At 40.6% G+C, this 27,271-nt stretch overlaps 1 protein-coding gene across 4 annotated transcripts in view; it reads left to right on the plus strand.

Annotated features, from left to right (window-relative positions):
- The window catches only part of gak (cyclin G associated kinase), a 143,251-nt gene that overhangs the window by 98,669 nt on the left and 17,311 nt on the right, over positions 1-27,271 (plus strand). The window contains exons 19-23 of one of the 4 annotated variants that reach the window (XM_059974607.1): positions 1,444-1,637; positions 5,158-5,313; positions 8,328-8,810; positions 23,844-24,002; positions 25,352-25,495. In XM_059974607.1, the coding sequence (XP_059830590.1) occupies positions 1,444-1,637; positions 5,158-5,313; positions 8,328-8,810; positions 23,844-24,002; positions 25,352-25,495 (1,136 nt within the window). The remainder of the gene's footprint in view (positions 1-1,443; positions 1,638-5,157; positions 5,314-8,327; positions 8,811-23,843; positions 24,003-25,351; positions 25,496-27,271) is intronic. The other 3 variants (XM_059974609.1, XM_059974608.1, XM_059974610.1) reach the window with 3 other exon arrangements.

Raw genomic sequence — 27,271 nt, forward strand, 5'->3', positions numbered from 1 at the left:
AAATAACTCCTATATTAAATCTGATCTAATGTGATACCTGAGCAGGCAGACTTGCACAACCACAGACTGTTGTTAATGGAGCCTCATAGGAGTTTTATCATTAGTGGTTAATTTCTCACCAGGGTCCTGGTTTTAGATAACACTGCAAGCAGTTGTGCTAAAAAGTATTGACTTAACAAACAGTTGGAATTTAACAGTGTCTCAGCACTTGTATGCAATTTATGTCAGATGGTTAAACAACAGCAGAGGCCCTGGGACAACTTAGAGAAGTACAGTATAGGAACAGGCCCTTTGGCCCACTTGGAGATCTTAAACTTTTAACACAACAGTTTATGCATCAGTTCTCAGACTTAAAAATGCAAGAGGAAAAAGTGCATTGGGCAAAGAAAATACAAAGTGGATTTCTCAGTGGTGCTGGTTGCAGGGTCAAACTTGGTATTGGGTGTAATACACACTTGGCTACTCAGTATTTTATCAAGTACTTTTTTCAGAAATAAAGAAATTGGTCAACGTTCTGAGCTACCAGCTGCTTTTTAGAAATGTAAGAAATTTAGCTCTTTGCTGACAAGTTTGTCCTTTTATTGTATTTCTTTGCTTTGAGGAAAAAGATGCAGTAGAGGATTACTTTGAAGTAATTCTTTTTATATCTTGAAGCTTCCAAGTGGGTTGGTCCATTTTGGCATAATAATAACACATACATACATGCTTATGCATGCAGATCAAATTTTAAGGGCTGAATGGTAAATCTAAGTTCTTTTTTCTTATTTGTTTTGAAGATAAAATTAGCAGTAAGCTGCAAAAAAAAGGTTAGCAGGAAAACATTTACAGCCAAGAGCAAATGGTGTAATCTCTCAAGCTGAATCATTCCTGCCACTGGAGTGCACAATTAAATCAAACCATTTGATAGATGATTCTACAATCTTTATTTTTCCTAAGTGAATCTGATCATATATTTTGGTGGTGGTTGTTGATGTTCAGAACAAAGACTTATTTCTGTTGCTGCTTAGGTTTAAATGTTGACCTCAAGGAACAGAATTCTGAGGTGTCACTGCTGTTTAAAATAACAGCTATATGCAAAATTCACAGATTATGGCTACTCATCTATCTTAATATAATTTATAAAATTGAAGGAAATTGGTGTTTTGTTGTAATTGAGTCTATGTTAGAGTATAAGCAATTCACAAGCTCACAGTCCTTATCCCAAGGCGTACATTGGCATTTGTCACATGAAAGTACCACAATCTACAGCTCACTCACTATTTTGACTCCTGTTCCTTCATAGCCTCTGCATTTAATCCTGAAATCTTCTTCCTAACAACTCTGTAGGTGTGTGTCAATTGGAAAAGTAGGTTTAATAAGCCAACCTCATGGAAGCACATCAGGACCAAGCTAGCTCATGGGTTTGGTTAGTTTTGAAATGGCTTTGACAATTCTGTGTTTCAGGTATGATCTTGATGCATGTGACATCCAGGAGAAATACCCAGATCTCTTCCAAGTAACTCTGGAAGTAGAGGTGGAGCCTCAAGAAAATTCCAGAAGTAACAATCCACCATGGGAAAACTTCATGACAAAGGGTCTCAATCCCAAAATCCTCTTCTCTAGTCGTGAAGAACAACAAGAGATGCTTTCTAAATTCGGTATGTTTAAGCACCAAATCTCAGTCCAGACAAGAGAAAATCTGCATATGCTGGAATCTCAATCCAGGCTGCCTGTCTATGTAGCTAATGGCAAAAATGTGAGGGATGAATGAAGGATGGAAGATTTCTGGAATTCTATTATCTGGAGAATATAATATGAGAAAACAAGTGTGAAAATTGCCTGGCATGCAACACCAAGAATACATACAAAAGCATGTCAAAATAGATGATAAAGGAGACAGGCAGGTAGATGAATGCATATTGGAAATTAATGATACAAAGCAATTCGGAGTAGTTCAAATAGAATTTAATTAAGTGATTGATTTAATTTGTAAATCTCTAGATCTCAGATTGTGTTTTTCCCCTAAGAGTGGTTACATATGTATTAACCTTTGCAAAAAATGGGATACTTCTATGATAATTCTTCATTTCTCTTTGTCCCTCTCTTCTTGATGGATAACCAACGTATAACTCTGTGTAATCATACACTGCTCTCACTTTACAGTGATTCTGAAAACGATAGCCATTATTTCATTTCTCAGGTTAAAAATGCTCATGTCTTAGATTTTGGATTGAATGGCTTCCCTCACTGATTGGAGGGAAAATAAGACTATTCAAGTTGATTCATGGTCCCTGGAGCAATTCCTTGACTCCTTTTCTAATCTCTGGAAGGTTAGTTTGCCAGTGTTAAAATTGCTTGAGAAATTGTTTGAGGGAGCAGCTGGCAGCCATAGCGCTGGTAAATTGAAACTAATACTGTACATTGGATGTGTTGTGTGAGTATCCATCCTTTCCATTGGCAGTATTGTGTGACTACCCATTCTCGCCCCAGGAGTCAAGTTTGTATGTTCAAAATTAAAGCATTTGTCAAAGTAAATGCTTCTACTGACAGTCTCACTTCTCCTCTTTGGAAGATGTGAGTATTTCCACCAGCCAGTATTAAACAACTATAGATTTATTTTAACTAGTAAGAGAGAAGTTAATGCTGGACCTTCAGGAATTAATTAGCCCTTTGAAGTTAACTTAAAGGTTCAAAGTTCACTGGTATGAAATAAACTAAATCAGATATCCCCTCAATCAAGTGAATAAAAATCCCACTACTTTTGCAGTATATTTTATCTACTATTAGATAGAACTGAGATATAGGGAGCAGAAAAAAACATGAATAGATCATGGATTAAACATGTGGGTGGAATATTGTTAGCTGCAGTTCAGATCTAATTGTAACACAAAAGGCATGATTCAGATTGTCAGGCACAGTGGTTTCTTGTTTGCATTCATATTAGAGATTCCAAACAGTCTCAGAGCTGTCAACAAAAGGGATATTGCTGCTTGGTAAGAGTAGTATGCTTTTAAATTCTTTCTGTGTAGGGAGCATTGAAAAAATTACATTAAGTTTATGAATGTTTAACTTGCATTGAGAGACCTTTAGCAAGTGTGAGGATGTACGCAAAGGTTCCATGGTAGGAGAGCTAGCAGATAGGTTTTTTCTTTTATAAAAAAGAGTACAGATTGAGACCCAGCACTTCTCTCTGCCTTTACCCAGCCAATTTTGGATCCTGTTTGCCAACTCACCTCAGATTTCCAAAACTTCCTAAATTCTGCAACAGTTCAGTAAAGGAAAAGTGTAATCTCTCTGAGTTTGATGAATGATTTGTGACAGTTGCAAGGACTTATACAAAGGAAGATGGGCAAATAAAGGGAAGAGAAGATAGTAGGTATAGTATAACATGGTACAGTATAATGCGAAGATTTTTATTTTCTTTATGGAACACAGAAAATCAATATCCATTAAATGTTGAAAAATATTAAATCCCGGTGAGGACGGTGATGTGGTGTTCTGAGTTATGAGATACAGAAAACAATCTCCAATATAGCACAGTTAAGCAGCTCTGTTGCCCTTTGGTACAAGTCAATTGGAATAGAGATGTGGGGCTGTTTGCTGGGATTGTACAAGGATTCGGTGATAAGTAATTTGGAGTGCTGAGTACAGTTTCAGAACCTGCGCTAAAGTTAGCATATTTATGCCTTCAAATCAGTGCATAGGTATCAATATATTCTCATCAGAATTTAGAAAAAATAAAATGCTCTCATGGATACTTGCAACATTCTGGGAGGAAATGTTAGCAAATGCTAAGTAGGAGCACCATCCTAGAATTTGAGACCTATGAAGAGAAATTTCATTTACAGAAGGTTGAAAATCCTGTGAAGACTGCAATGTTTACTTGTTGAGTATATTTACGACTGAGATTGATAGATACTTGGATTTGAAGAGGTGAGGGCTGCAGGAAGACAGAGTTGGAGTACAGGATTGGTCATCATGGTTTGGAATGGCAGAGCAAGAAGGAACAGGTGAACATGTGGCTCGCCCATTTTATTTCTTTGACTTTTATAGAATCCACTGTCACAAGGATGAAAGAAACCAATAAAGATGTACTACTCAAAGAATTGTCTGTAATTGAAGGGGAAGAGCACATAGGGCTTTGGGGAATGAGCAAAAAAAGAGATTTCATTAAATATTTGGCAGAGCATCATGGGCCAATTGCAGATCAGCTGTGTCATATGAATCTGATCACTGTAGTAGGCGAATTGGTTTCAAAGTTCAGCAGTGTGGCCCTGCTAAAGAATTTCAAGTGTTTTCTGGTCTCTTGCTCATTCATGCTGTTCTCTAGAGAGCATTAGAACTCACCTTTGCATTTATTCCACCTATCACTGATGCATTAATCATATAACTTTTTACAATTTGTTTTAAACAAGAATTCTAGATCGTGAAATTTGAGTTGCTATACATGTGAAAGGAAATACTTAAGGTAGAGTGTAGAAAGTTTTGTGAGTACTATTCTAGCAGTGTTTCTTGGCATGATACACAAATGCACTTTTCATGTTTCTTAGCAAGTCAAAACAATTACGTGGGGCTGGTAATTTTATTGCATTAGATATATATTATACATAAAATTTGTTTAGTAAAGACATCAAGTTGGGATTTTGTTGCTGGATTTTACTGAATTTCACTGGAGTGTTGTATGCTGAGAGGAGAGATGATAGAAGTGTAGAAAACTATGAAAGACATAGATCAGGTAGAATAGTTAGAACCCTTTTCCCAGGTGGAAATGTCATGGACTAGAGAGCTTAGATTTAAGGTGAAGTGTTAAAGCTTAAAGGAGATTTACGAGGGAAGTTTTATTTACATGGAGAGTGGATCATGCTGCCACGGAAGGTGGCAAAATCAGATACAATAACATATAAGAGATTCAGGCATGCGTGAACAGGCAGAGAAAGGAGGGATATGGATACGGACCTTGTGTAGGTGTTTGGGAATAATTAGAATGACATCTGAAGGCTCAGTTCCTGTCCTGTTCTTGTTCCACATTCTTTGTTTACTTTCATTATTCAGTATTTATTCTTAAGTAATGATGAAATGTGAGAATTATTTTGCTTTACCTAATATTTAAAAAATGCTAAAATAGTTATAACTTCAGAGAATTCTGAGATTCATGAATATTTTTTCTGACTAATAAAGGAAAGCCAGAGTTGCCCAGACAGCCAGGGTCAACAGCACAGTATGATGCAGAAACACCTAAATCCGACCATGCTTCAGAGAATACAAGTGAAGATGAGACTTCCCATCCAAACAGTGAGACCTCCAATAGCTTTTTTGAAACACTAAATTGGGAAGGTAAGTGATGGTCGACTTTGATGAATTGTTTAAATCTTAGCTGGACCAGTAAATGGTGATTTCACTTCATTAACAAAACTTTAATATTTTTTCCACATGAGTTGTGACTTAAAACTATGAAAAGGAGGTTAGTGGAATTACTAAAGAGCTCATTAAGAGCTAAGTTTCCTTGGTATCAAATTCACAAAGTGTTACCTACTATTTGGTTAGTTTTACATCTTCATTATGAACATTAAGCTAGTCTTCTCTGAATCTCTACTCTTAAGTAATTCCAGTCAGTTAGCTAACATAAAACATATATGATTTTGTATATGTGAAATCAAATATACCTGTCAATAACTGTGCTGTTACACAGAATCTTTGGTGGAAAAATGAAGGCAAGTACTTTGTGAAGAAATGATAAACTAATAAGGATTTAGAGTGTCTTAATATATCTGTTGAAGCATTTGGGGATTCTTCTTCACCTTGTCTACTAGAGCAATCTCATGCCTTCTTTTTGCTCTCCTAATTTCTTTCTTAAGTGTTTTCTTGTACTTCTTATGCTCCTCAAGTACATTATTTGCTCCTTCCTACCTATACCTTTTTTTAAATAGGGTTTCAATATCTCTCGAAAACCCAGGTTCCCTAAACCTGTTATTCTTACCTTTTCATCTGCCAGGAACATACAAACTCTATACTCTCAATTTCACTTTTGAAGGCCTTCTGTTTACCAGGTCACCTTTGCCAGAAATCAAACTGTCTCAATCCACACCTGCCAGATCCTTTCTGATACCTTCAAAATTGGCCTTTCTCCAATTATGAATCTCAACCTGAGGACCAGACATATCCTTCCCCATAATTAGCTTGAAACTAATGGTAATATGATCACTAGATGCGAAGTGTTCCCCTACACAAGCTGTCACTTGCCATATCACATTCCTTAATAGGAGATCTAGTGTTGCACTCTCTATAGTTGGGATCTCTAAGTACTGATTACAGAAACTTTCCTGAACACATTTGATAAACTATCCTATCTAGTCCTTTTATAGTATGGGAGTCCCAGTCAGTATGTGGAAAGTTAAAATCATATCCGTGTACTGCTTGCAATAGTGTGTGATCTCTACAAATTTGCTCCTCTAATTCCACAGACTGTTCGGTGACCTATAATATAATCCCATTAATGTGGTCATCCCTTTCTTATTCTTCAGCTTCAGTAGACAAGCTCTCCAGACTGTCCTGTCTGAACACTGGCAAGACATTTTTGCTGACTATTAATGTTATCCCACTCTATCACATGTAAAGCAAGGGTAAACTGGAACATTGAGCTGCCCTTGCCACTCCTGCAACCAGTCTCACTAGTGGCTACAATGTCATAATTCCACATACTGATCTATGCCCTAAGCTCATGTACCTTCCCTGCAGTACTCTTTACACTGAAACATACACATCTCAGAACATTATTCCCAGCATGCTCAACCATTCACTTCCTGACTTTGCATTTAGGCTTAACAACAACTTTCCCCACAATCTCCACTATCTGCTCAGGAGCTCTGGTTCTCATCCATCAGCACTCTCTAAAACCCTCCACCCCCACCCCCACCCCCCCCGATCCCCGCACTCGGTGTAGCAGTAGCAAACCTTCCTGCAAGAATATTAGTCCCCCTCCAGTTCAGGTGCAAACAGTCCCTTCTGTACAGGTCCCATCTTCCTTGGAAGAGAGCTCAATGATCCAAAATCTGAAGCCCTCCCTCTTGCACCATCTCCTTAGCAATATGTTACCTATTTCTGGTCTCACTATCATGTAGCATGGGTAGCAATCCTGAGATCACAACCCTGGAGTCTGTCCTTTAACTTAGCACCTAACTCCTGAAATCACTTTGCAGGATCTCATCACCCTTCTTACCCATGTTATTGATGCTGACATGGACTGTGATCTCTGGCTGCTCACTCTCCCAACTTAAGAATCCTGTGGACTCAATCCAAGATGTCCCAGACCCTGGCATCTGGGAGGAGGCAACATAGTATTCTCATCCACAGAACCTCCTATCCATTCCCTGATGAATGAATCCCCATCATTACAGCATTCCTCTTCTTTCCCCTTCCCTTCCGAGCCACAGGTTCAGACTCGGTGCCTGAGACCAGACCGGTAAGGCATTCCTTTGCTAGGTCAGCCCCCAACGGTATCCAAAATGGTATATCTGTTGTTGAAGGGAACTGCCACTGGGGTACTCTGCAATGGTTGCCTATCCCTTTTCCCCCTTCAGATGGTCACTCAGTTATCTGTGTCTGGCACCTTAAATGTAACGGCCTGACTGTATCTCCTGTTGATCAACCCCCTCAGCCTCCTGAATGATCCGGAGTTCATTAAGTTCCAGTTCCAATTCCTTAATGGTCTGAAAGTAGCTGCAGCTGGATGCAGTTCTTGCAGGTATAGTCGTCAGGGATGTTGGAAGTCTCCCTGCCTTCCCACATCTCACAAGAGGAGCATTCCACTATCCTGTCTGCTGCCCCACTGAAAGAAAAATTAAATGTTGAAAATCTACCTACAGCCTTTGGCTCTCCTTGCTGAAGCCTCTATGAGTCAATGCCAGAGCTCCCCACTTTATCACTGGCCCACTCGTACAATGGCCGCTCTGCTTAAATCTAATTTTTGGTAGTCATTGCCAAGTGCTTAATTAATGCACAATCCAATGTCTCCTCAGGAACTGTGGCATGTGGGATATCCCAGCTGTCCCTGTTTGCTTCTTTTGAAGTCACTCTCCTGCTATGCAATCCAGTGTCTCCTCGGGAACTATCATTGTTGGGAAGTTCCATTGTTTCATAACCAGCTAAAGATAAATTTAACTATTCATGGTCATGTGGCTCATTGATTCACAGATGCTGATGAGAAGTAAGACGAGAAGTAGACTTAATGCCCTTGAAACTTCAATGTGTTACAAGTTAGCATTGAAAGACAGTGACAAAGTGAAGTGGTGGAGATTTTATTGAGTTGTATGACTGAGTCACTTTAGACCTAACTCTTTTTTATTTATTAGAGGGAAGAGATGACTCCAGGACAGCTGAAGGACACTCTCCAGATGAAGACGATCCAGGCTTGGTGGAAGAAGATGGTCCTTCAGATGAAGAGTTTGCAGCTTTCTCCAGTGAGCGTGGATCAGCCAGGATTGATGACCCTGAAAGTCCAAGTCAGCCAGAACAAACAAACAATGTCAGTTTTTTCTTCGAAGTAGACATTGATGGAGCAGCAGAGCACAGTTCAGGATTACCTCCTGAGGATAATGTGGATTTACTGGGGCTGAATAGGGATGTGCAGCCAGACGTGCCTCCTCCAGCAACAGAAATGAAGAGTATATCCAGCAATGCTGATCTGCTGAATGATTTGTTTTCCGGCACCCCTGCAGCGCCTCAAGAAAGCTCAACCGACCTCATTGGAGGAGATGAAGATTTCTTCTTCAGTGCAGCACCCCCACCGCCAGTGGAACCAGTTCCTGCAGCCCCTCTGCTGCACACTTCAGCAGGTATGTGGCAGCTGGATAGCACAGCTGGCTACTTAATCCATCAAGAGTGGACGCCCTTCCTGCTAAATTGGGTCATTTTGATTGATCTGGAGATTAAATGTATCGATAGGTTTAGAGATTGTGTAAAGTTTTTCACATCAAATCTTTTTCCCCTTCAGGTAGTGCAGCACACGATTTTGGCTCACCAGATGTTTCATTGAAGATTGTTTATTGACATCAGTGTAAAGGAGTGAAATAATTATTACTCTGGATCTTGTGCAGCATAAAAAAACACAATAAGCATAAAAGCACAACTTAAAAAACCACAATACAAAAGCAATCCTATAAAACACAATATACAAATAACTGTTATATAAATAGATTGATTGTATGCACATTAAGTGATGCTAGTGTGTGTGTGTGTTTAATCTAATGCCCTTCCTTTGGATAACATTGGTGGCGTGGAGAGGGGAGACTTGCAGCTTGGGCAACTGCTGGTCTTCCATAAAAAAAACTTGCCCAAGCTTGTGCCCTGGGAACTTTCCAAGGTGTAAATCCATGGTCTGTCGAGACTAATGGAAGCCTACACAGTAGGTTAGTGGGTAGAGGTGTTGATCGACCGGTTTTTGAGTGTCGTAGTCCTGAGGTAAGACAAAGTCCATAAGCAGGGTAGGTGAGATCTTTTGTGATATTGTTGGCCTTTTTCCAGCACCTTTCAGTACGTACTGTAGGCCCTTGATGGCAGGTAAGTTGGTGCTGGTGATGTGTTGGGGAGTTTTAATTTTTAACTGTCATGAGGGTAGAATTCACCTGGTGTAGCTGCTCCTCTTTTTGCCTCTACACCTTCACTTACTTTGCCTTCAGGTGACACTGCATCTGCTGCTACAGATACTTGCTTGAGAACTGACACCACCCAGGTTAAGAGATCACACAGTTCAGAGTTTAATTGATTGAGAATAGTGTGTGAATTAAGTTGTCTGACTACTGTAATTCCAAACGTCATGTCTGTTTTGGATATAGGTCTGATGTTCATTCTGGCTTCAGTTTAAGATTAGCAGAATGTTAAAATGATGTGACATTGCACAATAAGTAATGACCAGAAGGTATGTTAGTCATGCAAGTCATTTGGTATTGTTCAGTGCAGTGAACTGTCTGATCAAGGAAATAAAAAAATGGAGATGCTGGAAATCTGAAGCAAACACAAAATACTGGGAGTAGTCAGCAGGTCAGGCAGCAGCCAGGACACAAGAAGAACTGTGTTGCTTCTCTTCTATCTAGCATCCAGATCTGGAAAAAAAAAATGGCCCTCAGTTCTGCAATCTCTTGGAAACAGTGCAGTTCATCAGCTCTGATGACTTGATCTGAAATTTTGACTCTGTTCCTCTGGCATTAGACGCTGCTTCACCCACTGAATATTTTAGTATTTTCTGTTTTTATCTTAAACTCTCAAATGAATTGGTTATGCTTGTGAATTCTAACCATTCAAAAAAATGTAAGGTATTAGAAACTTGCATTTCTCTGCAGCAAAATGGGTAATGGGGCAGCAGTGTACTTGATGTCAGAGCTATAGATGCCTGACAACAGAGAGAGAGAGAGAAAAAAAAACTTGCACTTAAATTGCCTCTTTCAGGGTATCCCAAAGTATTTGACTCAATGAAGTAACTAATGAAGTGTAGTCACTGATTTACGATAGGCTCAATGGTAATTGTATTATGCACAGTAAGCTCCCAGAAAGCAGCAATGTGATAATGACAGCAATTCACGAAGGAGTTGGAGGAACTCAGCGGGTCAGGCACCACCTCATGATGGACAGTTGCCATTTTAGGTTGAGGCTCTTCATTGGGGCTATGATAACGACAGCACACAAAATACTGGGGGGACTCAGCAGGTCAGGCAGCATCTTTGGAAATGAATAAACAGTCGATGTTTCAGACTGAGACTCTTTATCAGGATTGGAAAGGAACTCACGTTCCCATTCTTGTTACGACATGTTGGTCCATGTCCTTCTCTTCTGCCACCATGAGGCCACAATCAAGGTGGAGGAGCAAAATCTCATGGGTAACCTCCTACGAGAGATGAGGGAACACAAACTATTCCTCATAGAGGGATTGGGAGAGGATAGAGGGAGTAATCTCATGTGTGTCAGTATCTGAAGATATGTTAACCTGGTGTTAACATATCAATGCAGCTATAAAGAAGGCAAGACAGCGGCTATATTTCATTAGGAGTTTGAGGATACTTCGTTTGTCACCTAAAACATTAAAAAACTTCCACAGATGTACCCTGGAGAGCATTCTGACGGGCTGCAACACTGTCTGGTGTGGGTGGGGTGCTACTGCACAGGGTTGAAGTAAGTTGCAGAAAGTTGTAAAATTAATCAGCTCCATCATGGATACTAGCCTCCATAGTATCCAAGACATCTTCGAGGAGCGGTACCTCAGAAAGGCAGTGTCCATTATTAAGGACCCCCATCATGCAGGGCCTGCCCTCTTCTCATTGTTGCCTTCAGGAAGGCAGTACAGAAGCTGAAGGCACACACTCAGCAATTCAGAAACAGTTTCTTCCCCTCTGCCATCGGATTTCTAAATGGACATTAGACCCATGAACACTACCTCACTTTTTTATTATTTCTGTGTTTGCGCTACTATTTTTAATTTAGCTATTAAAAATACATATTAATACTTCATGTAATTCATTTTATTTATTTTTTCTATATTTATCATGTATTGCATTGTATTGCTGCGCTATGTCAACAAATTTCACGGCATATGCCAGTAATATCAAACTTGATACTGACTCCTACCTGATGGCATGAACATCAAATTCTCTAGCCTCCCGGATAACCACATTTGCACCTGGTGAACTGAGGTGCAGCTCCTCAGAGAACATGTTAAGAAAATGGAGTTGCAACTCAATGACATTTGACTTGTAGGGGAAAATGAGGAGGTGATAGATCGGAGCTGCAGGAAGGTAGTCACCCCTAAGTTGCAGGAGGCAGGTACCTGGGTGGCCTTCAGGAGAGGGAAAGGAAATGGACAGCCAGTGCAGAGTATCCTTGTGACTGTTCCCCTCAATAATAAGCATACTGCTTTGGATACTGCTGGGGGCACAACCTACTGGGGAGGAGCCACAATGACTGGATCTGTGGCACTGAGAGTGGTGGTGTGGCTCAGAAGGGAAGGTAGGTAGGGGTGGGGGGGGGGCAAAGAGGACTGCAGTACTGACGGGGAATTCCATAGTTAGAGCAATGGAGATGAGATTCCAGATGGTATTTTGCCTCCCAGATTCCACCGTAAGGGATGTCTCGGATTGTGTCCACGGTATTCTAAAGGGAGAGGGTTGGTATCCAGAAGTCTTGGTACATATTGGCACCAACAACATAGGTAGGAAAAGGGAATAGGAAAAGAGAGAATATACAGAGTTAGGTAAAAAGCTGAAAAGCAGGACCTCCAGGGTAACGATCTCTGGTTTGCTGCCTGTGCCACATGCCAGTGAGGTTAAGAATATTGAATAATGATTTGACAGATGTATGCATGGCTGAGGAACAGTTGCAGGGAGCAGGGCTTCAGATTTTTGGATCATTGGGATCTCTTCTGGGGATGGTATGACTGGCACAAAAGGGATGGATTGCTGCTGAACCCGAGGGGAACCAATATCTTTGTGGGTAGGTTTGCTGGAGCTGTTGTGGAGAGTTTAAATTAATTTGGCAGGGGAATGGGAACCAGAGTGGACAGTTGGTATACAACTGGATACAGTGTGTGGTGAGACTGCCTGGAAAGACAGGCAGATGATAGAGCAAAATTGAAGTCAAGAGGGATGAGTTGAAGTGTAAGATGGAGATAAAATCAAAGGATGATGAATACAGGACTGAAGCTGTTATACTTGAATGCGTGCTGTATACTGAATAACTGCTGTAGTGCAGTTAGAGATTGTTAGGTATGATCTTGTGAACGTCACTGAGACATGGCTGAAAGAAGATTGTAGTTGGGAGCTTAACTTCCAAAGGCACACATTGCATTGAAAAGACAGGCAGGTAGGTAGAGGGGGTGGGTTGACAGAAGAGCAAAGGAAATTATTCAAAGGTATGAGAGAGGAACTAGACAAAGTTGATTGGAAGGGGACACTAGCAAGGAAAATGAAAGAGCAGCATTGACTGGAATTTCTGGGAGAAATTCAAAGGCGCAGGATAGTTATATTCCGAAGAAGTATTATTCTAAATGCAAGATGATGCAACCATTACTGGCAAAGGGAGTCAAAAACAACATAAGAGCAGAAGTGAGGACATGTAATAGAGCAAAAATTATTGGGAAGTTAGAGGATTGGGAAGATTTTAAAAACTGACAGAAGGCAACTAAAGAGTAGGAAGTGCTTCCAATGTAGAAAGTAATGTCCTGCAAACCCTGCCAGAGTTGACGTGCATCCAATGTTACCTCCAACTTTGCTCGGAATTGTTTCTTTGCTCTTGAAATAGTCCTCTACAAGACACACCTGGCTTTCTTGTACAGGCCTGGATCACAGACGTAAATGTCACTGATGTAACCCTCAGCAGATGATCAACCTCCTGTTCTTCTATGGCTTTTGGTTTGGGAATATGCCACAAGTTTTGTAGGTGCACTCATCCACACAGGTTTTAATGAATTGTGTAACAACTGCGGCATACTCAGCCAGATTCGAAGATGAATCCCTGAAAACAGTCCAGTCCACCGTTTCAAAGCAGTCCTATAAATGCTCCTTTCCTTCTCTTGTCCATACTTTCTTGGTCCTCACTATTGGTGCTATCTGTACTTGGAGAAGAAGTACAGCAAGGTGATCAGACTTTCCAAAGTCTGCGTGTTGAATAGCACAGTAAGCACCCTTAGTGTAGCAGTGTAACATTATCTTTGTGTAACAGTGGTCCAGTGTGTTGTTTCCTCTGGTACTACAAGTGATTTGTTGATGATTGGTGATTTTTTTTCAAGCTGGCCTTAAAATCCCCCCAAATAATCGTGAGTGTGCTGTTTCTTGCATGTTGATCATCTAGAGCATGTTTGATATTGCCTGAAATGGAATGTACACCGCTACCAAAAGATTACTGAAATCTCCTGCGGCAGGCACTTAATTGCAATACATTCTAGGTCTGGTGAACAGAATTGGGACATCACTGAGACATTTGTGCACTAAGACGAGTTGATCATGAGGCATACCCCACCTCTGCTTTTGAGAGACTCAACAGTCCTATCTTGACCGTGTATAGTGAACCCATCAAACTGAATCGCTGCGTTCAGTGAACAAGGGGTTAACCAGCATTACGTAAAACAGAGGATGCATGCTGTCCTAATATTTCTCTAATTCAGCACCTTACCTCTGAGATTATTGGTTTTATTTACCAGAGGCTGTATGTTTGCCAGCAAGATATGGTAATGGTAGTCAAAAACCTCTTCTTTTTCCAAACAAATTATAGGTTCGAGAGACAACTAGAATCTTATTGCTACAGTTGGTATTATTTCCATTGGTTTTAAGCAGCACTAGATTATTCAATCACCTTGAAACCTCTTTACTAACTCTATAGACCTTGGATGCTGTTGTTATTCTCAGCTGTAGCAGCCTAAAATGGGAATATTTAATTGTATCCAACGATCTGCTCTGCCGTGAGTTCAGCCTTTTGAAGCCGCCCTGGAAAATTTTGCATCCATCTTCACTGTGGAGGACACTAGCAGTATACTGCAATTTCAAGAGTGTCATGGGTGAGCAAGTGCTTGGGAAACTGAAAGATCTGAAGGTGGATAGGTCACTGAGACCAGAAGGACTATGTCCCTGGGTTCTGAAAGAGTGGTTAAGGAGATTGTGGAGACATTGATGATGAATTTTCAAGAATCACTAGATTCAGACATGGCTCTGGAAGATTGGAAAATTGCAAATATCACTCCATTCTTCAGGAAGGGAGGGATGCAGAAGAATGGAAATTAACAGACCAGTTATCCTAACCTCAATGGTTGAGAAGATTTTGGAGTTGATTATTAAGGATGAGGTCTCATCCTTGAAGGCACATGATAAAATAGGCCAAAGTCTGCATGGTTTCCTTCAGGGGAAATGTTTCCCGACAAAATCTGTTGGAATTTTTTGAGGAAATAACAAGAAGGCTAGACAAAGGAGAATTAATGGATGTTGTGAACTTTGAATTTCCGAAGGCATTTGACAAAGTGGCACTCATGAGGCTGCTTAATAAGACAGGAGCCCATGGTATTACAAGAAAAATACTAGCTGCCTCACAGCCTAGTAGGGAAACGCTAATGTTATTGAATGGAAAATAGGCCAAAGTCTGCATGGTTTCCTTAAGGGGAAATGTTGCCTGACAAAATCTATTGGAGTTCTTTGAGAAAATAACAAGCAGGATAGACAAAGGAGAATTGATGGATGTTGTGAAGTAGTGGATATGGTCCAATCCATCATATGTAAAGCCCCCCCCCCCCCATTATAGAGCACATCAAAAGGGAGCTTTGTTACAGGAAAGCAGCATCCATCATCAGGAACCCCCACCTCCCAGGTCATGCTCTCTTCTTGCTACTGCCATCAGAAAGAGGGTACAGGAGCCTCAGGACTCATACCACCAGGTTTAGGAACTGTTAGTACTGGGATAACTTCACTGAACTTCACTTCATCATTGAAATGTTCCCACAACCTATAGATCCGCTTTCAAGGACTTTTCATCTCATGTTCTTGATACTTATTGCTTATTTATTTTTTTATTATTATTCTTCCATTGTTTTTGTATTTGGTCAGTTTATTGTCTTTTGAACACCCAGGTGGTGCAGTCTTTCATTGATTCTATTATGGATTTATTGAGTATGCCTGCAAGAAAATTAATCTCAGGGTTGTATATGTTGACATATAAGTACATTGATAATAAATTTATTTTGACCTTTGCATAGAGGATTGACTGATTGGCAGGAGGCAAAGAGTAGGAATAAAGGGAGCCTTTTCAGCTTGGCTGCTGGTGACCAGTGGTGTCCGTAGGAATCAGTGTTGGGCCACTTTTTTTTAACGTTATATGTCAATGATTTGGATGATGAAATTGATGGCTTTGTTCCCAAGATGGATGCTAGGTAGATAGGCAGGTAGTGTTGAGGAAACAGAGAGGCTACAGAAAGTCTTGGACAGATTAGGAGAATGGGCAAATAAGTGGCAGATAGAATACAGTGTTGGGAAGTGTATGGTCATGCACTTTGGTAGAAGGAGCAAAAATGTAGAGTTTTCTAAAAGTGCAGAAAATTCAAAAAAACAAGGTGCAAGGGGGCTTGAAAGTCCTCGTACAGGATCCCCTGAATGTTAACTTGCAGGTTGAGTCAATGGTGAGGAAGAGAAATGCAATGTTAGCAATCATTTTGAGAGAACTGGAATATAACAGCAAGGATGTAATGTGAGGGGTTTATAAGGTGAGGCCTTCCTTGGTGTATTATGAACAGTTGTGGGTTCCTTATCTGAGAAAGAATGTGCTGACACTGGAGAGGGTTCAGAGCAGTTTCATGCAAATGATTTCAAGATTGAGTGGCTCTGATGGCTCTGGGCCTGTACTCGCTGGAATTTAGAAAAGCGAGGGGGGAATCTCATTGAAATCTATCAAATGTTGAAAGGCCTAGATAGAGTGAATGTGGTGAGGATGTTTCCCATACTGGTGGAGTTTAGGACCAAGGGATACAGCCTCTGAATAGATGGATGTCCATTTAGAATGGAGATGAGGAGGTGTTTCTATAGCCAGAGAGTGTTCAATTCATTTCCACAGGCAGTTGTGGAGTCCAAGTCATTGGGTTTATTTAAATCAGAGGTTGATAGGTTCTTGATTAGTCAGGGTGTGAAAGGTTACAGAGCAGGAGAATGGGGTTGAGAGGGAAAATGGATCAGCCATAATGAAATGATGGAGCAGGTTCAATTGGCCAAATTGCCTAATTCTTCTCCTATCTCTTATGGTCTTGTGGTTTTCTCCTTTGGATAATTTTTCCCTCCCCCTTCTCTCTTCTTTTGCTCCTCACTCTGGCCTCCTACCTCATCTTTTGACTTGCCTATCACCTCTTCCTCCTTCCATTTCTCCCATGGCCCATTTTCCTCTTCTGAAAGATTCCTTCTTCTCCAGTCTTTTGACTTTCCCACCTATCATCTCCCAGTTTCTTACTTAATCCTTCCTTCCCCACCCACCTGGCTTCACCCATTACCTTCTAGCTTCTCCTCCTTCCCTTCCCCCTGCCTTTTTATTCTGGCATCATCCCCCTTCCTATCCAGTCCTGATGAAAGGTCTCAGCCCGAAACATTGACTTTTCATTTCCATAAATGCTGTCTGGCTGAGTTTCTCTAGCATTGTGCATTTGTTGCTCTGGATTTCCAGCAACTGCGAATCTCTTGTGTTTATGATAATGACAGATCTGTTTCTTTGATGATATGGGAATATTAGGCTTGATAACACCCCTACGCTACTTAATGATATCTACTCAGAGCGCAGATAGCTCTGAAAGATGGTGTTCAGTGCTGCACTCTCTCTGATTTGTTCTGCTGATTTTGAATCTAGAATCTTAAGTTGCAGAGGCATGTGTGCTATCAACTGAGCTACAGATGATAGTGCAAAGCTATTGATCTTTATTTCTTTAAGGGAAGAGAATAGTTTAACATCCTAATTTATTGTTTTTACCCATCTTTTTATGGGTAAAGATGAACTTTTTAGTGTTCTGTTCCTGCCGTTTACACTACTGGCATTTAGGGCAGCAGTGAAGGTCCTCTATCTCTCTCTGACCGGTGGTGTTCAGGGTTTCCCTCATCGTGCCTGTGGCTTCCTCTTTGTTTGCTTTACTGTCAGTCATGGAAAGGAGAGGCAGAGAATGTTACTTACTTGGATTTTCAGAAGGTGTTTGATAAGGTGCCACACATGAGGCTGTGTAACAAGATGAAATCCTATGGCGTTACAGGAAAGATACTGGCATGGATAGAGGAATGGCTGACAGGCAGGAGGCAGCGAGTGGGAATAAAAGGGGCCTTTTCTGGTTGGTCTCCAGCGACTAGTGGTGTTCCTGAGAGGTTAGTATTGAGACTGCTGGTTTTCGCAATGTTTGTCAATGATTTGGATAATGGAATTGATGGCTTTGTGGCAAAGTTTGTAGATGATATGAATGCAGCTGGAATTGTAGGTAGTGCTGAGGAAGCAATGCGATTGCAGCAAGACTTAGACAAATTGGAAGAATGGGGGGAAAAGTGGCAGATGGAATGCATTGTTGAGAAATGTATGATAATGCATTTTGTTAAAGAAACAATAGCGCAGGCTATTATCCAAATAGGGAGAAGGTTCAAACATCAGAGATGCAAAGGGACTTGGGAATCCTCGTGAAAGACTCCCAGAAGGTTGATTACAGGTTGAGTCTGTGGTAAAGAAGACAAATGCAATGTTGGTATTTATTTCAAAGGGAATAGAATATAAAAGCAAGGAGATAATGCTGAGCCTTTATAAGACACTAGTCAGGCCGCACTTGGAATATTATGGGTCCTGTATTATTGTCATAGGAGAGAGTCCAGAGGAGGTTCACGAGGCTGATTCTGGAAATGGCGGGGTTAGCATATGAGGAGCGTTTGGCAGCTTTGGCCCTGTAATCACTGGAATTTAGAAGAATGAATGGGGACCTCAATGAAACCTACTGAATGTTGAAAGGACTAGATAGGGTGGATGTTTGCTATGATGGTCGTATCCAGAACTAGAAGGCCCAGCCTCAAAATTGAAGGGTGACTCTTTAGAACAGGTCTTTTTTTTTCAGCCAGAGAGTAGTAAATGTGTGGAATGCTCTGCCACAGACTGCAGTGGAGGCCAAATCCATGGGTATATTTCAGCCGGAAGTTGATTGTTTCCTGATCGGTCAAGGCATCAAAGGACATGGCGAGAAGGCAAGTGTATAGGGTTGAGTGAGATATGGGATCAGCCATGATGCAATGACAGAGCAGACTCGATGGGCTGAATGGTCTAATTCTGCTCCCATGCCTTATGGTTTTGTGCAAGTCCTGTTTGAAGACTCAGGAATCCTGTCGCAAAGAGATGCAGAAGGATTCTTCATTGCTGTTTCCCTAATAGTTTGTTAGACCAGTCAGGGTTGTTAACCCTGAGCTGAACCCCTGAACCCAGAGAAATGGTGGACTACTTTTAGTCTGGCCTCTACCCTTTGACCTCTTTGGCATCAATGACCCTACCAAGGGTCACAGCAGTGAAGCCCTGACTGCAGCCAACATAGCCTTCCGGATCCTTGAGGCATGCAAGTCTCCAAGCCATGGAGGGAACCTTTTACTAGTAGCTGCTATTTTCCTCATTGTTCTCATGATTAAAAGTGAAGCAGATAATAATGTGAACAAAGTAGTGACATTCCCCTCAGACCAGAGGTATAGAAAATGATTCTGTATGTTGATTAAGGATGTTCATTCTGAGACATAAGTATGAGGAGCAGGAGTTAACCACTTGTTCCTTCGAGTCTGCTCTACCAGTCATTGAGATCATGGCTCATCAGCTCCGTTTCCCACAATATCCATATGTTTTCCATATGAAATATTGTGGGGAGGAGGCGAACTGGGAATATAAGGATGGAGTTAAAGGGAAGGAGAGAATAAGAAAAGTTAAGAAAGACAACAATTAATGGGGCAGAAAGCTCAGGAAGGGATCGGAGAGCATGGCCAAGTGTAATAGGAATCGATGTGAGAGGTGAGGGGAGTGATGGATTAAAAGTATTATATAGTCGGCCCTTCTTATCCGTGAGTTCCGCATGCACAAGTTCAACCAACCCGGAATCGAAAACCCAGAAGTTCTCTTCCAGCACTTGTTGCTTGTGCACATACAGACTATTTTTCTTGTCATCATTTCCTAAACAATGCAGTATAACATTCACAATGCAGTATAGCATTTACATTGTATTAGGTATTATAAATAATCTAGAGATGATTTAAAGTATATGGGAAGATGTGCGTAGGTTATCACGGATCAGCATCGAAAAAAATTGGAAGTTCTTTTACTAAGTAAGTCAGATCAGGTACATCCGGTATTATTTAGTTTCAGTTAGTCAAACATTTGTCTTAGTATATAGTATATATTTGACCTTTTTGTGCATATAAAACACCTAAGAACATACGTTTCAGCGCCAGGCTCGGGAACGAAAGTACCTGAGTTTGATCCAGTGACAAATCGCTCCCAAGAGCGCTCTCCATCCGTGCCTGGTTGATGTGGAGGATCAAGAAACCAAAACTCAATAATGAAAACACTGCGTTGCTTAGTAATAATTGTAGCTTTCATCGGGGCAGGGCCTTTCTCTCTTTATCCTTTAAAATTGTTCTGATCGTTGACCGACTGTAGCCTAACGCTTTTCCAATGACCGATGGTGTTTCACTTCTTTCCGATCGCTTTATTATTTCCACTTTATTTTCAATTGTGATCGTGATTATTTTCGTGAACAGAAACACCGCGGATTCAGAGCTCCGCCACCGGGTCCTAAAGTCCACCGCACTGAGACAGGTTAAATAAGGTCTGGGGTTCCGCTGGGTCCCAAGGTCCACTGCATTGAGACTGGTTGAAAAAGGGGCTTGAGCATCAGCATTTTTTGGTATCCGCGAGGGGTCCCGAACCCAATCCCTTGCAGATAAGGAGGGTCAACTGTATATGAATAGACGAAGTATAAGAAATAAAGTGGATGAACTTGAGGCTCAGTTGGAAATTGGCAAGTATGAATGTTGTAGGAATAACAGAGACACGGCTGCAAGAGGACCAGGACTGGGAAATGAATATTCAAAGGTATACGTCTTATCGAAAGGACAGACAGGTGGGCAGAGGGGTTGGGGTGGCTCTGTTGGTGAGGAATGAAATTCAGTCCCTTGTGAGGGGTGACAAAATCAAGAGATGTAGAGTCAGTATGGATAGAACTGAGAAATTGTAAGGGCAAAAGGACCCTAATGGGAGTTATCTTCAGGCCCCCACACAGTAGCCTGGATATAGGGTGCAAGTTGAATCAAGAGTTAAAATTGGTATGTCGCAAAGGTAATGCTACTGTTGTTATGGGGGATTTCAACATGTAGGTAGAGGGGAAAATCAGGTTGGTAGTGGACCCCAAGAAAGGGAGTTTGTGGAGTGCCTCTGAGATGGATTCTTAGAACAGCTTCTACTGGAGCCTACCAGGGAGAAGGCAGTCCTGGATTTAGTGTTGTGTAATGAACCGGATTTGATAAGGGAACTTGAGGTAAAGGAGCCATTAGGAGGTAGTGACCATAATATAAGTTTTAATCTACAATTTGACAGGGAGAAGGGAAAATTGAAAGTGTCAGTATTATAATTGATCAAAAGGGACTATGGAGCTATGAGGGAGGAGCTGGCCAAAGTTGACTGGTAAGATACCCTAGCAGGGATGACAGTGGAACAACAATGGCAGGTATTTGTGGGAATAATGCAGAAGGTTCAGGATCAGTTCATTCCAAAGACGAAGAAAGATCCTAAGGGGAGTAAAGGGCGACCATGGCAGACAAGTGAAGTCAAAGACAGTAGAAAAATAAAAGAGAAGTATAACATAGCAAAGATGAGCAGGAACCCAGAGGATTGGGAAACTTTTAAAGAGCAACGGAAGATAATTAAAAAGGCAATATGGGGAGAAAAGATGAGGTACGAAGGTAAGCTAGCCAAGAATATAAAGGATAGTAAAAGCTTCTTTAGTTATGTAAAGAGGAAAAAATTAGTTAAGACCGAAGTTGGGCCCTTGAAGACAGAAACGGGTGAATTAATTATGGAGAACAAGGAAATGGCAGACGAGTTGAACAGGTACTTTGGATCTGTCTTCACTAGGGAAGACACAAACAATCTCCCAGATGTAATAGTGGCCAGAGGACCAAGGGTAACGAAGGAACTGAAGGAAATTCACATTAGGCAGAAAATGGTGTTGGGTAGACTGATGGGACTGAAGGCTGATAAATCCCCAGGGCCTGATGGTCTGCTTCCCAGGGTACTTAAGGAGGTGGCTCTAGAAATTGTGGACCCATTGGTAATCATTTTCCGATGTTCTATGGAGTCAGGAACAGTTCCTGCTGATTGGAGGGTAGCTAATGTTATCCCACTTTTTAAGTAAGGAGGGAGAGAGAAAACAGGGAATTATAGACCAGTTAGTCTGACATCAGTGGTGGGGATGATGCTGGAGTCAATTATAAAAGATGAAATAGCAGCACATTTGGATAGTAATAACAGGATCGGTCCAAGTCAGTATTGGTTTACAAAGGGGAAATCATGCTTGACTAATCTTCTGGAATTTAAGAAAATGGACAAGGGAGAGCCAGTGGATGTAGTGTACCTGGACTTTAGAAAGGTCCCACATAGGAGATTAGTGGGCAAAATTAGAGCACATGGTATTGGGGGTAGGGTACTGACATGGGTAGAAAATTGGTTGGCAGACAAGAAACAAAGAGTAGGGATTAATGGGTCCCTTTCAGAATGTCAGGTAGTGACTAGTGGGGTACCATAAGGCTTGGTGCTGGGACTGCAGCTATTTACAATCTACACTAATGATTTAGATGAAGGGATTAAAAGTAACATTAGCAAATTTGCAGATGACACAAAGCTGGGTGGCAGTGTGAAATGTGAGGAAGATGTTGGACAGGTTGGGTAAGTGGGCAGATGCAGTTTAATGTGGATAAATGTGAGTTTATCCACTTTGGTGGCAAGAACAGGAGGGCAGATTACTATCTGAATGGTGTCAAGTTAGGAAAAGGGGAAGTACAACGAGATCTAGGTGTCCTTGTTCATCAGTAACTGAAAGTAAGCATGCAGGTACAGCAGGCAATGAAGAAAGCTGATGGCATGTTGGCTTTCACAACAAGGGGAGTTGAGTATAGGAGCAAAGAAGTCCTTCTGCAGTTGTACAGGGCCCTGGTAAGACCACACATGGAGTATTGTGTGCAGTTTTGGTCTCCAAATTTGAGGAAGGACATTCTTGCTATTGAGGGAGTGCAGCGTAGGTTCACAAGGTTAATTCCTGGGATGGTGGGACTATCATATGTTGAAAGATTGGAGTGAGTGACTGGACTTGTATACACTGGAATTTAGAAGGGTGAGAGGGGATCTGATTGAAACATATAAGATTATTAAGGGATTGGACACGCTAGAGGCAGGAAACATGTTCCCGATGTTGGGGAAGTCCAGAACCAGAGGCCACAGTTTCAGAATAAGGGATAGATCATTTAGAACGGAGTTGAGGAAAAACTTTTTCACCCAGAGAGTTGTGGATCTGTGGAATGCTCTGCCTCAGAAGGCAGTGGAGGCCAATTCTCTGGATGCTTTCAAGAAAGAGTTAGATAGAGCTTTTAAAGATAGCGGAGAAGGCAGGAATGGGGTACTGATTGTGGATGATCAGCCATGATCACAGCGAATGGTGGTGCTGGCTCGAAGGGCTGAATGGCCTACTCCTGCACTTATTGTCTTTTGAAATCATTGACTGATCCTCCACAACCATCTGTGCTAGAGGCCAGTGAACATTCACCATACTGAATGAACCAATTTCTCTTCATCCCAGTCCACGTTGACCTATCCTTTATTCTGAAACTTTGACCCTTGGTTCTAAAACTCTTCAGCCATGGGAAACTCTTAAGAATTTTATTACGTTTCAATGTATTTAACTGATTTAAATATGAATCAATAGATGAAGGTTTTCTGTATCCTTTTGTATCTCCCATTCCTTTTACATTAATATCTGCCTAATTTGGAATATAGGCACAAGTCCACAACATTTACAACCATTACAAGACTGCAATCCATTTTATATCTCCTTAAATCAACAAGCGAGGCTAAAGCATTTGGCATCTTGCAGTTTTTCACCTGAGATACTAATCTGAAGTATTAGACGTGCTGAATGAATTTAGTGGATTATATTTTAAATATGCCCAAATACATGCATAGCTTCGATGTTCCTCCCTAGTCACCCGCTCTCAGTTTTAGACCTTAGAGCAACTAATGTGTCCTGACTTAAGTTACTCGTGTCCTTTTCACTGATAAAGGCAAAAAAAGGGATTAAACACTTTTCATTTACTTTTCATCAGCAGACTCCTTTGATCCATTTGCTACTGGATTGTCAACAGCCAAGCCAGATCAACCCGAGCCAGATTTATTTGGGCAGTTTTTCAGTCCGAATCCTCCAGCTTTTTCAGCCCCAAATGGTCTGCCTCATCCATCGTCCAGCTCAGATTTCTTCAGTATGGGTAAAGTTAACTCTCGGATTCTTAATTCTTTCTTCCACTTTTGTGTATTTTCTATTTGAATTTATTCAATATCAGGGAATATCCTCAGAGATCATACCTGCTGAATATCTCTGTCCAGATATATCTTCTCTGAGTTATGTTTCTTGTCCTCGTGCTGCTCAGTGTGAAAACATGTTTTCCTTTCTCCTTTCACTGGGAAAACAACAGTGGAAATTCTTGTGAATTAAATCTTCACTATACAAAAGGAAAGGCTTCACTAAACATGTTATATAATATGCTCTCACTTGAAAAATATAAAGAGCAATTATTGTTCTGTTTCTTGGGTAGCATAGGAAGCATATTTGCAAAACTTACAGAGTATAATGTAGATAGTTTACTTTATTGATTTAAAATTAAGTTAATGTGTTTGCTTGAACTTACTTTTCAGACAGCAAACATTTCACTTATTTTATCACCATAATGTACAATCATCTTGATATATTCTCCCTGAACATAGGAATGAATGTCTGTATCACACTTCAGTTGACCATGAATGGCTTGTGTTTCAAACTCCCTTTTTGAATCATATCTGTGGTACCCCGTATAAATCTATTGATGCCGGTGTGCGTGAGTTTCAGCATTTTATTACACCACAGCCTGATTCTAATTTCATTATGTCCTCCTGTTACAACTCTATCAAATCATTTTAAAATCTTAATACAATCACTGCTCAGTTTCTTTTATTCCCAAAGGCATTCAAATGACTTATTCTCATTATTTTAGTTTTCATTTTTAACTTGCACAATTCCTTGCGGCCACTTAAGAGTCATATTTCTAAGTTGCATGTATGTACATACTGTAAATTCATATCACAGTCCACTTTTATTTGTTCTTTACTAAATCTTACTTTTACCATTTAGTCTTTTATTTCCCTTAATATATTAGTATTTAAATAATTCTTGGGTTAACTAAAGTGACCCTTATTATCTTACACTAGAACATGAGAATTAGGAGTAGGAACAGGGGTTTAGCAGTCATCAGGACTGATCTACCTTAGTGTCGCATATCCAGTGTCTCATCCATTCTTCAGTGTCACCTGTGCATACTCTGGTGTTATGTGTCCATACCCCAGTGTCACGTATCCTTCCTTTAACATTCAGAATTCTATTACCTCTATTTTGAATAAACTTGATGTGTGAACTTCTGTTACCCTTTGAGTGGGAGAGTTCCAATGGTTCCCCATTCATCATTCACCTTGTGAAGTTGAAATCTCAAAGAAATATTCATCATGTTTCTCAGGGGCCTTATAAATAATGCTAATGGGAAAATACTTGAGCTGGCTCATTTTAACCAACTGTGCCTACTTCCAGGGGCTGCAGCACCAGCAGGGACTTCAAAAGTATCATCTTCTGCCAGTCAGCCGGACTTGATGAGTGGCTGGGATATGTGGACCACCAGCATTAACACAGTTCCACAGCAGAATAACAAAGTTGCCTTTGGTACTACTGTACAAAGTAATACATGGTTTAAAAGTTATTTTCTCAATAAAAATGCTTCCCGGTTTGGAGGGCTCTTAATTAAAACTAAATGAAGTGAGATGTGGTATCTGAAAATCAGTGAAACTGCAAGTATTGAGAGTCTGAAACTGAACAGAATACTAAAACAGGCAGCATCTATGAAGAGGGAAAGTTAAGTGGTTCAGGACTGATATTCTTCATCAGAAACTTTCTGAGGAAGTATTGCAGACCTGTTTCTCTTTCTACAGAGGATGACTGACTTTTTTTAAAAGTTTCTATGAGATTTGGTGTCATTGATTGAAACCTTGTAGCTTGATTGGAACTTAACTTTTAGAATGACAAAACAGTTGTCAGCCTTGGGCACAAAAATTTTGAGCCTTAGAGCCCTAAACTGAGTACACCAGTCTGATGATCTCATAATTAACTGGACTATTTATTACTGGGGGGAAAAATAAACATCGACTGGCTTTCTGAGCTCTGGAGCACTCAAAATACTTTATAGCCAGCTGAGGTACTTCAGAAGCATTGTAATTATTTGAGATGTAGGAATCACACAGTTAATTTCAAACAGGGATGTCCCACAAACCTCAATGCAATAAATGACCAATCCATTTCACTGATGGTTAGTTGATGGAGAATTCCCTGGCTATTTTTAAATTTTGTCCTGGGACTTTATATTTCATGCTGGCTGTTGGTGTAGTGGCATTAGCATCGGACTTCGAGGCGAATGGTTCCGAATTTGAGTCTAGCCGCTCCTTGCACACTTTCCATCTGTGTTGGGTTGAGTGTCAAGCTTGCAACTCGGCTTCATAAAGAAAAATCAAATGTTATGGAAATGACAAAAATGCCGCCCAGTGTGCCACAAGGCATGAAAAGGAACAACAACAACAACTTTATATTTCAATCCGAGAATTCAATTTAGAATTCAAAATACAGATAATGCAAATATGCGGACAGTGTTCTGTCTGTTAAGTAATAGGGTAGAGGGTAAATCACCATTATCTATATGTACATCGATCTTTTCCTCTTTAATTTTAGAATTAGAAATATACCCCTCTTTTTCAGGGTGTGGAAATTAAAATTTTGAGAATGCTGAAATAATAATCAAGATGATAAATGAATGTCATCTCTGGAAATCTGAAATAAAAACAAAAAATACTGGAAATGCTCTGTTTTGATAAAGGATTTTGGTACTACTGTACAAAGTAATGTATGGTATAAAAGTATTTGCTCAGTAAAAATGCTTCCTGAATGTGTGGCTCGTAATTAAAACTAAATGAAATGACGTGGTATCTGAAATTCAAGGAAACTGCAGATACAGATGCTGCCTGACCTGCTGAGTGTTTCCAGCATATTTTGTTTTTATTATAGCATAACCACTTTGTTTACAAAGCTTCTTTGCTAGTATACTGATGTAGTTAGTGTGTTAATTTTAATTATACAACTACACTAATTATTGAAGGACAAATTTTTAAAAATGTGTAAGTAAACTAATCCTTTACATAATGTCCATATCCTTCTATTTTCTGTATGTTCATGTGCCTATCTAGGAACCTCTTGGATACTTCTACTACTCCTGGCAGCACATTTCAGGCATCCACCGCTCCCTGTGTAACAAACGTGGCCCGTACATCTCCTTTGAACTTACCCCTTCTCACTTTAAGCATGTGCCTTCTAGTATTAGATATTTACCCCCTGGGATAAAGATATTAGCTGTCTATATATGCTGTTCATAATTTTATAAACTTCTGTCAGGTCTCCCTTCAGCTTCCA

Source organism: Hypanus sabinus, chromosome 7 (assembly GCF_030144855.1).
Source record: "Hypanus sabinus isolate sHypSab1 chromosome 7, sHypSab1.hap1, whole genome shotgun sequence".
Lineage (NCBI taxonomy): Eukaryota > Metazoa > Chordata > Chondrichthyes > Myliobatiformes > Dasyatidae > Hypanus > Hypanus sabinus.